The sequence below is a fragment of the Nelumbo nucifera genome, chromosome 3 (genome assembly GCF_055504915.1).
Source record: "Nelumbo nucifera cultivar China Antique chromosome 3, China Antique-T2T, whole genome shotgun sequence".
Lineage (NCBI taxonomy): Eukaryota > Viridiplantae > Streptophyta > Magnoliopsida > Proteales > Nelumbonaceae > Nelumbo > Nelumbo nucifera.
In genome coordinates this window covers 10,631,573-10,646,078 of record NC_142651.1, presented here as the reverse complement: position 1 = coordinate 10,646,078, position 14,506 = coordinate 10,631,573, and the positions used below count along the sequence as shown (strand labels likewise).

Sequence of the window (14,506 nt, the reverse complement as noted above, 5' to 3'; positions counted from 1 at the left end):
AATATTAATGTATGATTGAATTGAGATCCGAATCAACCAATATTACTATACACCATAAAGTCTGTTTATAATAACATATGCTTATTATCGAAAGTTCGGTTTAACTACTGAATTTGTACAATAAGTTTGAAGCTTTGAATATATATGATAAAATTATTTTATTAATAAAGTATAATATTCAGGTATTTTAATTTAATTTATTAGTGGCGAATGGCGATTAATGGGATCAAACTCGGATGGGATGCCACTATGCTGTAAAATGGTTTAGTAGGTCCCCTCTCACAAGGCACGGAGAAACTCTTATTCCACGTGGAAAGTTTATTATTATTATTATTATTATTATTAGGGGTTTAGATACAAAAATGAAGGCACGGACGCTGAGTCAATTAATCTTTTATAGTTTTATATAGTAGGACAAGACAAGCGACCGAAAGATGTTTCTTCGATACGACAATTCACTCCTCGTCATCTCCCATGCGGCGAGGTTTCCTCTCAGTGCCCCCACTTGCCACATGTCAAAAACTCAAACCAAGATTCTGTGGATCCCTCGTCCTTTCCAGTCTAGCATTAGCATAGTAGGAGTCAGGAGAGGAATTGGAAAATGACTCAAAACCCGAAATTGCAGTGACCGGGCCCAACCAGCAACCAGGGTATGGCCTAAGGGTCCAGCGGTCTAGTCAACCCAGTCCCATTCGGGCCCCATCTGGCGTCGAAGGTGGAACTGTAACCTTATCATTGGTTCCACTTCCACACCCCCGCTGAACGAACAGTAAAGCATTCAGCTAAACCTTGCTCTTGTGATTGTGTTTCGCCTTCGGCCTGCCATCGACATCAGCAACAGCAAGCATTTCTCACTCACTCATTTTCTCCCTTCCGTCAAGTTTCAGACCCTTTTTTTCCACCCGCTGACGTTAGAAAAGGTATTTGGAGGGAGGTGCGATCGGCGTAGAAAATTGTGGAGGTTTTGTCCATTTCCGAGTTCCAGGAAGCACCCTCCCCTGGTTCAATTGAAGCAGTAGTTTCCCCAGTAAAAAAAAAAAATTGTCTTTTTTCTTTTTCCTTTTTTCTCTGGTTATATATATATACATTTGCTGGTTCTTATGGACCAGACGGAGAGATGCGAGAGGAAACAGGGTCGAACACCATTAATACCATGGACTCCCAAGCTACCGAACCTGCAACAACCTTCTCGGCCACCGTGAACGACTATTCCAATATCAAGATGATCAACGCCGATTTGCTTGCTGAAGAAGCATGCGTCGGGACGCACCCCGATAAGGCCGATAAGGCTGTTGTCGCCTCTCCGGTGGGAAAGACTTCTCGGATGGTCCAAAACAACGGAGAGTATGCTGTTGTCGCGTCTCTCGCCGTTGATGCTGCTGCCAGGAATACTTTGGCAGCTGAGTCAACGCCCAGAGGCAGAGGAGAGGTGGATGGGGTTAAGGCCGTTTTGTCGATGGATGCCGTTGTAAGGGTGTTTTGCGTTCATACGAAACCCAATTTCTCTCTCCCTTGGCAGAGGAAGCGACAATTTAGTTCCAGTAGCTCTGGGTTCGTTATTGCCGGGCGGAGAATATTGACAAATGCCCATTCCGTGGATTACCATACCCAGGTTAAGCTCAAGAAGCGTGGTTCTGATACCAAGTACTTGGCCACTGTCTTAGCAATTGGCACGGAATGCGATATCGGTATGTCGGATATCTTTTTATTTAGTTTTTTATTAGAATTGCATTGTACTAGTGAAAAGCCTTATCAACAGTTGATTTTTTACTAAAATTCTGCTCATGAACTTCTTTTGTTGTTCTCTTATCGCCACGGCAGCGATGCTAACAGTTAAAGATGACGAGTTCTGGGAAGGCATTTCGCCAGTGGAGTTTGGGTCCTTGCCTGCACTCCAGGACGCAGTCACGGTAGTAGGATACCCAATTGGGGGAGACACAATATCAGTGACAAGTGGTATCGTCTCTCGCATAGAGATGTTGTCATATGTTCATGGGGCATCTGAGCTTCTGGGTTTGCAGGTTATGAAATTGGGTTCTCACTATTCTCCAATATTTCATCTTACCTGCCAATTTTAATGGCATATTACCTGGCAGGTTTCATTTTTGAACTGAATTTACAGACGGATGCAGCTATTAACTCGGGAAATTCTGGTGGACCTGCTTTCAACGATAAGGGACATTGCGTGGGTATTGCATTTCAATCTCTTAAACATGAAATTGCGGACAATATAGGTTATGTTATACCAACTCCGGTTGTTATGCACTTCATTCAAGATTATGAGAGGAATGGAGAATATACAGGTATGATGCTCGAATATGGCTCCAGATGCTATTTTTCTTAATTCAGTATCTGTACTTAAGGTTCAGTTTGGAAAGAGTACAAATACAAATATAGACAATACAAATAGATACAAAATACAAGGTTTTGCACTCTACATATTTGTATTTGTATTCCTTCCAAACTGAGCCTTAGTAGTCTCTTCTGGTTCTGATATTAGATCTCCTTCAATCTCAATGGTACATATATTAGGAGTTAAAGTAACTATTGTTTTTGGTTGAATGCTTGAAACTGGCGTTTCCTTTTTCTATCTGAAGTATTGGGACCATTCTCTACATGCCAGGGTTTCCAACTCTTGGAGTTGATTTACAGAAGATGGAAAATCCTGATTTGCGCATGGCAATGGGTATGGCATCAGACCAGAAGGGTGTTCGTGTTAGAAGGATTGAGCCTACATCTCCATTATCTCAGGTTCTGAAGCCATCTGATGTTATACTCAGCTTTGATGGAATTGATGTTGCTAATGATGAGACAGGTAGGGTATCTGTGCGGTTTATTTCCTTCATTAACTTCCTGCGCTTTACTTGATGTTAAATTGTGGTTCATGCTGGTCTTCTTTTGTTTCTTGTATTATGCTCATTCTTGGGTAGCTCTGCTATCCAATTAAACATTGAACCACCTACAGTATTGGTTTAGTGAGCATAGGACCATCAATTCCCAGATTGCTATATCATGGCCCTACTTTGTTGAACTACACTTTTCAATTCATTTTATTGTGAAAAACTATAAATTTAATCCTGTTACTTGTGAACTTCCATAAGAAATCCAATTAGCTGTAAATTATGTTACCTTGTAAGAAGAGAAAAGCATGCTACTTCTTTTAGTGTTTCTTTTATTTAGAGCACTGGATAAGCTATGCAAGACTTCTGGGGGAAGTTTGTGGGATTTTAGATTTAGTTTAGATTTAGGTTTGGAATGCAGGTAAAATAGGATGTACAATTACAATTAGGCACTGAAACTAGGGTTATTTGCATCTGAGAATTATGGGTTTCATGGCTGAGTGAAGTATTGCAAGTCTTACCCTTCTGTTAACTTGAGTATTTCAAATGCTGATTTTGTGTTGTTAAAGCAGGAAACTGACTTTCTTCATTGGTGATTTTCTAGTTCCATTCAGGCATGGAGAACGTATTGGGTTTAGTTACCTGGTGTCTCAAAAATATACCGGAGAGAATGCTGTGGTTAAAGTTCTTCGCGATTCAGAGATTCTTGAATTCAACATAAAACTTGCAACTTACAAACGGCTTATTCCAGCACATATCAAGGGCAGACCTCCATCATATTACATTATTGCTGGATTTGTCTTTACAATGGTATCTGTTCCATATCTCCGCTCTGAGGTGTGTAATAACTTCATAGCTTAAATACATTTTATTGTAAATAAATCTCATTTCCCGTGGTTTTGTGAATTCTATGTTACAATAATAGGGTATGTGAATACAGTGTTGTTAGCTGCTCTGCATTTTAAAACCATTTGTTTCTTAGTTCCAAAAAGCTTCAGCTTTATGGCTTTATGGCTTTATGGCTTTATGGAATTGGACTACTTATATAATCAAGAGTTTAATTTGACAATTATTTGGTACTTTTTCTATCACATTGTTAAAGTCATTTTTTTTATTCAAATAATTTGTAATAAGTGGGCTAGCTAGTCTACTAGCCAAATCATTAAAATTATAAAAAAGTATCCCGTATGGGAGTTCCCCCTCTTAAGTGGGGAGTTCTCTCTCTTTAAGTGGGGGATTCCCTCTCTTTAAGTGGGAGGGACAGGTGTCCTTCACCTAGGAGGAGGGGGTAGTTACATAACCACCCCACTCCCTATTTAAGCTCCTTAAGAGGAAGCTAGAGACACACAGAGAGATTCTTTGGAGAAAATTTTCACAAGAGATTCTTATGAAAAGCAAAGATAAGGAGAGAAGAAAAGAGAAGTGCTCAAGGGAAGGCAAAGAAGGAAAAGTATTACTAATACAGGTAGAGAAAAGGAAAGTCCTCTCTGCGAATACTTCCTATTTATGTCTTCTGCTATGTATCCTTCTTTCTCTCCCTTTTGTTATCACTTTTGATAAAGGAAAAAGAGGGAAATAAACCATCTACAACTAGGTGCCTTTACTTGGTTGATTATGGTCCCTCTTTCAAGACAAAGTTAGGGATTAAACCATCTAGAGTCTAATTCTCTTAGACTGATTATGGTTCCCTTCAAGTGAAAATGAAGAGTAAGGGGGAATAAACCATCTACAACCAGGTGCCTTTACTTGGTTGATTATGGTCCCTCTTTCAAGACAAAGTTAGGGATTAAACCATCTACAGTCTATCTCTAAGGCTGATTATGGTTCCCTTCAAATGAAAATGAAGAGTAGGGGGGAATAAACCATCTACAACCTGGTGCCTCTACTTGGTTGATTATGGTCCCTCTTTCAAGACAAAGTTAGGGAGTAAACTGTCTACAGTCTAAATCTCAAAGGCTGATTATGGCTCCCTTCAAATGAAAATGAAGAGCAAAAGGATGAAAATCGTCTACAATCAAATATTCAATTTGATTGACTACGGTTCCCTTTTTGTGTGCAAAATTCCAAGGAGTAAGGCTATCTACAATCAGAATTTCATCTGATTGACTACAACTTATTATGAAGAAAGGAGTGAGAAGGAAATTTTCTTTTGTATTAAAGAAAAGAGAAATGTATTGCTGTATAGTTTCTCAATTGTATTTTCTTTTTCTTTCCTCTCATTCTTGTACACCTGATGTAAAAAAAAAAGCAAATGAAAAGTTCTTTTTAAGTATCCTATTGTTCTTTTCTTTTGTTCTATGTGCTCATTTCTCCAAGTCAGAATCAAAAGGTGTTCTCTACTTTCTTGTGGGGATGTAATTAAGGGGAACAATCCGTATGATTCCCTGAATGGGCCTTACCCAAAATAATAAAAACTCAATCACTTGATTGAGTGAATTATGTTGCATGAGAGTTTATTAAAATTTTCACACCAACACACGTGGGAATTAATTTCCCTTTTTTGCCATTCTTTTTGTTTTTATTTATTTTTCTCATGAAAGTAATTGTGTCTAAACACGGATTGATATAAACTTCCATTATTTACGATTGTTGAAACATTTTTCATTGTATATCAGGGAAATTGATTCTTCAAATAGCACTGTTATTAACAACTTTTCATATGAATGGGGATAGAAAACTAGCAGTTGCTTGGTTATTAAATGTGATGTTTGTTTATTGCAATTTTTGTTGACCTAATGTCGAGATTTATACTCATGAAAAATATTTATATTTATGTTGATATTTTATTTTCTTCTTGCTCTAAAATTCAATTAATAGTTTTCTTTGTGAATTGATAAATAGTCGGCAAATAATCAACATAAAATTATGATTAATGATCATTTTAATACTACTCCTAACATAAATGAATTAGGAGTGTGTGGAGGAAATGAAAAGGTCTAGTAAGAGAGGATTCATTTGTAAATTGGATCTTGAAAAGGCCTATGATTTGGTGGACTGGAAGTTTCTATTGGAGGTTATGCAAAACTGTGGACTTGGGGACAAGTGGTGTAGTTGGATCTTTGGGTGTATCAGTACTTGTCACTACTCTATTCTAGTAAATGGTACGGTGAGAGACTTTTTTCCAGCTTGCAGGGGTGTCAGGCAAGGGGATCCACTTTCACCCTTCCTTTTTACCTTAGTAGCTGATGTGATTAGTAGGATCATTACTAAGGCTGACAGCGAAGATGCCATTAGGGGTTGGAGAATAGGGAGACACTAAGTCCCCGTCACCCACCTTCAGTTTGCAGATGACCTAATGATTTTTTGTGAAGGAGGTATTAGTGAAAAGGTAGCAAACCTAAAGGAGATAATAAAAGGATTTGAATGTGTCTCTAATTTGAGAATAAATCTGGAAAAGAGCTACATAGCGGGTATAAATTTGGAGGTAGGGGAGGTCGAGGCTATTGTGGAGTGTCTTGAGTGTTCCACCTCTGCTTGGCCTATGTCATATTTAGGGCTTCCTTTAGGGGCAAATCCTAGGGAGAGTAGATTTTGGACCCTAGTGATAGAAAAGTTTGAGAAGAGATTAGCCTCATGGAAGAGGAACTATATCTCTTTAGGAGGGAGAATCCTAATAAGAGCTACCTTGGCTAACTTACCTACCTATTATTTGTCTGTCTTTAGGATACCAGTTAGGGAAGCCAGGAAACTGGAGAAGTTGATGAGATACTTCTTATGGGAGCCGGGACAAGAAAAAAAGGATCACTTGGTTAATTGAAAAATTGTGTGCAGAAGTAAAGAAGGGGGGGGGGGGGGGGGCTTGGGAATTGGGAGGGTAATTAGAAAGAATCAAGCTCTGTTAGGGAAATGGTTGTGGAGATGGCCTTTGGAAAGAGAGAGATTGTGGCATGAGGTGGTGGGAAGCATTCATGGGAGGTAAGAGAATGGATGGGATGCTGGTGTATCGAGGCAAGCTAACCTAGCAGCACCGTGGAAGGCTATTCACAACACCCTTCCTCAATTCCTCAATTTTATCAGGTATGAAGTTTGTTCTGGCAACTCTGTTCTTTTTTGGGAGGATATTTGGGTAGGAGACTCACCGTTAAAGGACTTGTTCCCTTCGCTTTTTTCTATTTCTTTGTACAAAAAAGAGGTGGTCTCAAAATTTGTTTCACCTTTGGGAACACCCTTAGATCCTACTTGGGATTTTGGGTTTCGTAGAGGACTTAGGGATGCTGAAATTGAGTGTCTTTCTATTTTGCTTGGTTGTCTTAATCAGGTTTGTTTGGATCCCTCCAAGCCAGATAAGAGAGTTTGGACTCCTAGACCCATTGGAACCTTCTCTTGTGCTTCTTTCTTCAAGTCCATCTCTCAACTTTCTTCTCACCAACCCTTTCCGTCTAAAGAAATTTGGTGCAGGCCAGTCCCCCCAAAAATTATGGCTTTTTGTTGGGAAGTATTCCATGGGAAAGTAAACACTTTAAACAACCTACAAAAGAGAAGACCTTTTCTCTGTATTTCTCCTAATTGGTGTATCCTCTGTAGAGCTCACGGTGAGGATTGTTACCATCTACTAGTATCTTGTCCCTTTTCTGCAGACCTTTGGGCTTGGCTACTTTTGTTGTTTGGAGGTAGTTGGAGTCTACCAGCAGAAGTTCACATGCTCTTCAACCATTCTACCTTTTATTGGCCTACAAAAATAGGGAGAATTATGTGGAGATGTGCTCGTGCTGCTTTGACTTGGACTTTTTGGGAAGAAAGGAATCTCAGAATTTTTCAAGACAAGGAAAGGAACAGCCAAGATTTGAAAGACTATGTGTTAAACAGGGCAATACATTGGCTGAAGACCTTGGAAATCTTCCATCAATTCTCCTTTAATGACTTTTGGAGAAATTGGTCAGCAGTAGTAAGGTGCTCATCTTTAAAGGACAAATAAATTACAAGCTGGTCTCCTCCATCCGAAGGCTCAATAAAGTTGAACTTTGATGGAAGCAGCATGGGTAATCCAGGATTATTCGGAGTGGGGGGTGCTTTGAGAAATGAGAAGGGAGAGATTTTGTTGCTCTACTCAGGTCCCTTGGGAATTGGGAACTCCATCAGGGCAGAACTCTTAGCTGTTGTACAAGGGGTGCAATTTGCAAACCAGTTGGGGGTACAACACCTAATAATCGAGGGGGATTCCAAAGTGGTGGTGGGTTGGTTAAAAAATTCTGAAGAGGCTATGTGGCGATACAAGAATGAAATGAAGAAATTTAGTTGGCTGACAAGGAATATGTTGGTCACTGTACAGTGGGTGGGGAGATCAGCAAATACTTTGTCAGATGTGTTAGCTAAGCAAGGGGTAAATAGGGAAGAATTATTTTGGGATCAGTTGTGATCATTGTTTTTCTTTCCTAGTTTACTTGTAAGACTCAAGGAGGGGCTGCAGCTCGTGCCTCTCGTTGGGATGATGTATGAACTCACTCTAAAGTTGCTTCTGAATCAATAAACTTGTTATTATTCATAAAAAAAAACATAAATGAATTAGACAGATTTTTTTTTTTCAGTTTATTTTTTAAAAGATGAATGTTGAAAAATGGTAAAGGAAAGAAAAAGAATACATGCACAAAGTCCATGTAGGAATTACCTAGTTTGATGTTAAGATCCACAAATTTGTTCGTAGAAAAATTCTAACGTTATCCTATATTATCCTTGAGTCAAATTCTGTTTTGTGCACTTTCTTGATTTGTGCGTGTCATCCTTGCGCAGGGGCCATGCTAATCTTCTCTGTATCGTTCCAATTTTATCAGATGTCTCCGAAGAGATTCTGTTTTGTGCACTTTCAAATTAGTAAACATGCTACATTTTGAGTTTTTCTGAACTAGTGTCCAGCATCTTTTGTAAACTTCTTGATGCATCCATTTGTATTGCAGTATCATGTTAAATACAGGAAAGTTAGTATACTCCAATCCAATTCAGGGTCTGTTTGGCTTGCAGGAATAGGGATCCAGAATTAGAATCGGAATTGTCCATTACGATTCCAACTGTTTGGTTGGGCGAAATTGGAATCCTATTCCCATTCCTGGTGGATTGGCATTCCTTCATTTGAGGGAAGGGCCATTCCCTCCCCCTCCCTGGGAATGAGAATCCATTCCATCCAATTCTGATTTCAATTCTGTTTCCAGCCTGAACCAAACAGGTGAGGGGAATAGACCATTCTGATTCTTATTCCAAAGGATTCCGATTCCGACTGTGAACCAAATGGACCCTCAGTCTTCTCAACCCTTTGTCTAGCCAAATTACCTTCTCTATTTTCAGATGAAAAAGGGATTGAAGGATGTAGCACCATATGTAGATACAGGAATGACTGCCTCCTTCAACATTGCTATTTCTACTTGACTTTGCAAAATGAGACTTATAATCTGAAGTAGAACTCACTTTGTTCGTGGTCCCAAGTCAAAGTAACATCTGCAATTATAACTCTAAACAAGGGAAACAATGGTGTCTTAATGATACAATTAGTAGATGTTCAAGACTGCTATCAGTCTTGAACCCTAATAGATTTCAGGTTTGAAAAAAGTATAGAGGAGAGAGGAGAAAGAGTAGAGAGAGAGCAGTAGAACACAAGAATTGAAAGGAAGGACAGAATCAGAATGTTCTGCCGCCGCCGCCACTTTTATTTATTATTTATAGGTTATGCTAGTTACATGAAAGGACAAATCTGCCCTTGGTATTTACATAACACATAGAACAATATAAAACTGAAATATAAATAACAACTGGAATAACAGATATGACTAGGGCACATTCTACCCTACGGACAGAGTGGGACCACAGCTGTGGGGCCCACATCAGTGTTCTCTACACTCCCCCTCAAGTTGGGAATAAATGTTTATCATTTCCAACTTGGATAGATCCGCCTCTAGCTTCTTCCTTGATACAGCTTTAGTGAGGATATCTGCTAGTTGCATACTGGATGTGATGTAAGGGAGGCATACTTCTTGAGATGAGACCCTCTCTCGTACAAAATGTCGGTCAACTTCAATGTGTTTGGTTCTGTCATACTGCATTGGATTATGTGCTATATTAATAGCTGCTTGATTATCACAATACAACATCAGGGGCTTTTCATACTCAATACCCAACTTCTCAAGTAGAGATCTCAGTCATAGGATTTCAACCACTCCGTTAGCCATTGACCTGTATTCTGCTTCAGCACTAGATCGGGAGGCAACACTTTGTTTCTTACTTCTCCAAGAGACCAAATTACCTCCCACAAGAGCACAATATCCTAAGGTAGACCTTCTGTCATCAACACTCCCAGCCTAATCGGCATCCGTATAGACCTCCACCTTCATGTGGTTATTGTTCTTGAACAGTATACCTCTACCCGGGCATCTCTTCAAGTATGCTAATATCCTTTCTGCCGCAAGAAGATGTGTAGTTCTAGGAGAATGCATGTACTGGCTGACAACACTAACAGCATAAGTAATATATGGCCGAGTGAGGTAGAGATATAGGATCTTTCCTACCAATCATTGGAACATAACCTTGTCTTCAAGAGGATCCCCACTCTCTGCACTAATCCTGTGGTTCTGTTCAATGGGTGTATCCGCAGGCTTGACACCTAACTTTCCAGTTTCTGCCAGCAGATCTAGGACATATTTCCTCTGAGAGATAAAGATCCCCTGTTTGGATCTAGCAATCTCAATACCCAAAAAATACCGAAGTACACCAAGGTCTTTCACCTCAAATTCTTGATGAAGGAGTTGTTTAAGGGACTCAACCTCATGGCTATCATTCCCTGTCACCACAATATCATCAACATATACTGCAAGTAGTGTCAAGGAGGACTCTACCCTCTTGATGAATAGAGTATGATCTGATTGGGCCTGTACATAACCGAACTTCACAAGGGCTAGTTTGAACCTATCGAACCAAGCCCTAGGTGACTGCTTCAAACCACACAAAGCTTTGTTGAGCCAGCATACCTTCTTACCTGTTTCTGCATCATAGAATCCAGGAGACAAACGCATGTAAAACTCTTCCTGCAGATCTCCATTCAGAAATGCATTTTTCACGTCCATTTGGTATAAAGGCCAAGTGTGACTTGCTGCAAGGGATAATAGGACTCGAATGGTGGTCATCTTGGCTACCGGGGCAAAGGTCTCCCAAGTAATCTATACCATAAGTCTGGGTGAACCCTTTTGCAACTAACCGAGCTTTATACCTCTCAATGGATCCATTTGCATTGTGCTTCACGGTAAATACCTATCTGCTGCCAACTGGTTTCTTTCCTTTGGGCAGATCAACTAGCTCCCAGGTGTTATTTTTCAACAGGGCATCCATCTCAACCTACATTGCATCTTTCCATTCCGGGATGGATTGGGCTTCTTGCACTGTTCTTGGAATAGGGACATTGGCAACGGAACTAAGGTAGGACCTGTAGGTAGGAGATAGGCGATCATAGGATAAAAACTGGGAAATACAGTGGGTTGTAGATGTGGTACAACCCTCTGGCGATCTCCAAGAATCAGTCCACGAACTCCACTTTCTCAGCTTCCAGCCCTAGGGGATTCTCATGTGGTCGGCTGGACTAGACTCACATGAGAAACCCTAACCTTGCTCTGATACCAAGTAGATGTTCAAGACTGCTATCAGTCTTGAACCCTAATAGATTTCAGGTTCGAAAAAGGAGAAAAAAGTATAGAGGAGAGAGGAGAAAGAGTAGAGAGAGAGCAGTAGAACACAAGAATTGAAAGGAAGGACAGAATCAGAATGTTCTGCCGCCGCCACTTCTATTTATTATTTATAGGTTATGCTAGTTACATGAAAGGACAAATCTGCCCTTGGTATTTACATAACACATAGAATAATATAAAACTGAAATATAAATAACAACTGGAATAACAGATATGACCTTACGGACAGAGTGGGACCACAGCTGTGGGGCCCACATCAGTGTTCTCTACACAATTAATCCATAGAGATGAGAAAGGGAGGGATCACTGACAGAGTCTGCCAAGCAGTGGACTGATTAATTTTTTAGTGGTTTATTTCAAAGAATTTTAAGGTATAAGAACATCAAATGTATTTTCTCAGAAGTGATGGTCCTCATTTTCATTTGACCTTGAAGGAGTTTCTCTGATTAAAGAAAAGCTTTTTTATGGTTGAATTTGCATAGGTTGCTTGGTATTATTTTATGCTAACTCTTATAATTTTTCCTGTTTACTAGTATGGAAAGGATTATGAATGTGATGCACCAGTCAAACTGTTGGACAAACACTTGCATGCAATGGCACAATCAGACGATGAGGAACTTGTGGTTGTTTCTCAGGTCTCTCTCTCTCTCTCTCTCTAGCTGAAACCACCCACACATATGTACCTATATTTTTGTATGTCTCAGCGCCTCTATTTATTTTTGCTGTTCTTGTCATTAACTCCTGAGGTATAATTGGAAGTAACTCTGTGATTCTGGATTCCATGACAAGAGCTGTGGAAACTGTGGCAGGTTCTTGTGGCTGATATCAATATTGGGTATGAGAACATTGTCAATACTCAGGTCAGAACAAGCTCTTACAAATCAGATATGATTTTAATGGCTTACTCTTTAGTCTGTCATTTTCAATGATGTTCTCTTGTACATATTTTCTTCTAGGTTCTTGCCTTCAATGGGAAGCCTGTCAAGAATTTGAAGAGCTTGTGCAACATGGTTGAGAACTGTGATGATGAATTTTTGAAGTTTGAACTGGAGTATCAACAGGTCCTGCCCCATTCTCCCTTTCTTTCTCTCTCGTTTACATCTTTCCTACAAAACCTATTCTATTTTAGCCATGTGAGAAATTATGTGGCCAATCCTGACTGTTCATCAGTTAGAGGAAACTCTGGATTGAGTATTTGTTGAATCCTGCTGTCCAAATCAGTGCTATTCCAACCTTGGGTTGGAGCTTATTTGATTAATAACAGCCCTCTAATATTTTGATTTTAAAAAGTTGTCCACAAAGAGAGTTTATTTAGAATGTGGCAAGGTATTTTTCTAAAATTTTCCATGATTCTAGGATGTGGAGAGGCATTCAGGTAGTGAGCTTCCTTACATCATCATCGTCATCATCCAAGCCTTGTCCAAACTATATGGGGTTGGCTACATGAATCCTATTTTGCCATTATGTTTTATTTAACACCATATCCATTGTTAAATTATTGGCACATAAATCATTTCTTACTACTACCCATGTCCTTATTGGTCTGCCGCTAGCTCTTCTAGCCCCTTCAATTTGCAAGAAACCACTTTTTAACGGGATCTTGCGAGCTTCCTTACATAAACCAATCTATTTCTACCATGTGGAAGGATCTCGTGGCCAACCCAGACTGTCCATCAGATATGGGACCTACTGGATTGGCCACATGTTCAATCCCATACTCCATATCATCCACATGCCCCACATTGTATTAGTGTTTTTTTACAACTAATGCTAGTCGTTAAATAAATCAAAAGCTTTAACATTTTGGTATGAAACCTACCTATAAAGAATGACTTATTTTGAACATGTGCCAAACTGTTTGAATCTATTTTTTTCTCGTAAAGAGAAGGTGGGGAGAGGAATTTGGAGACTCCTTTTGAGCTCCAAACTATTCTGCCACATGAAAGATTCCCAGGTTGTTTAGGAAGTTCACTCAACGCCTGACTAGCAAACCAGCTCCTATATATACATGCTTACTGTTTATTTTCTCTCCAAATGCAGTTGGTGGTCCTTCAGACAAAGACTGCAAAGGCAGCAACTCCAGATATTCTCACAACGCACTGCATACCTTCGGCAATGTCTGGTGATCTCAAGACATGAGGTAAAATGGAGGTATATGGAAACTTTCTCATCCTCGCAATCACTTACAGAAGCTTCTCTACTTGCAGAACTCCCATCTACTGTGTGCAGATTTGGCAGTTCTAGTTGGTTGAATATACAAATCATTTAGAAAAGGAGAAAAAAGGGAGATGGAGTAGGATATGGTGCCACCCAACCTGTGTATGATTTATTCAGTTAGGCTATCTCCATTCAAAATAAAAAAGTTTTGTACGATAGTTGGAAGCATCTCAACGGGATTGGGATGGGATTTCTATTAAGGAGCCGTAGGCTTGGGGGATGTAAAAATTGGTTCTATATTATTTTTTAGGGAAGTGTGTTTGCTTTTGGTTCTATAATTGAAAAAGCAAAAGTTGTGAGAAAATCCACACCCTGGTTACTCGTGTTATTTTATTTCTCAGGTAAGCAAGATAATGACCATTTTAGCCATATTAATCCATTATTAAAAGGGGCCATTTTATCCCATTAAATTGTTGACAACTTTTCCCCCAAGTGGAAAGTTACTTGTCCACCTAGGAGATGGGCTCAGGGAAAAAAATTTATGTGGATTCCACATAAATCTGAAAAAAGAACATGAGTTTCTTGGTCAATTCTAATTCCAACCTTTGAGGATTTTTCTCCAACTTCCTTTTTTTTTTTTTTTAATGGTTGTATCTTCCTAATAAGCATTTGGTGGATCAATATCAACATTCAAAATTACCAAGGGTCTGTTTGGTCTATTCTAGTTTTGGTTGGGCGAAGTTAGAATTGGATTACCATTTCTAGTGTAGCATTTATCCATTTGAAGGAATGACCATTCTCTCCCCCTCCCTTGGGAATGAGTATTCATTGTAGCTTATTTCAAAATTT

General features: G+C 39.5%; 1 protein-coding gene and 1 non-coding gene across 2 annotated transcripts; one reads left to right on the top strand and one right to left on the bottom strand.

Moving 5' to 3' along the window:
• The first annotated feature begins 759 nt into the window (after positions 1-759).
• LOC104595376 (protease Do-like 9) lies at positions 760-14,021 on the top strand. The gene is made up of 10 exons (XM_088900921.1): positions 760-1,688; positions 1,822-2,021; positions 2,123-2,303; positions 2,624-2,815; positions 3,445-3,677; positions 12,034-12,135; positions 12,310-12,360; positions 12,457-12,561; positions 13,541-13,640; positions 13,708-14,021. The coding sequence occupies exons 1-9, from the start codon at positions 1,118-1,120 to the stop codon at positions 13,637-13,639; spliced, it is 1,734 nt and encodes a 577-aa protein (XP_088757047.1). The 5' UTR covers positions 760-1,117; the 3' UTR covers position 13,640; positions 13,708-14,021.
• LOC148800950 (U6 spliceosomal RNA) lies at positions 8,522-8,624 on the bottom strand. Its single transcript, XR_016084823.1, has one exon. It is a non-coding gene; the product is annotated as a U6 spliceosomal RNA (small nuclear RNA).
• Positions 14,022-14,506: the final 485 nt, after the last annotated feature.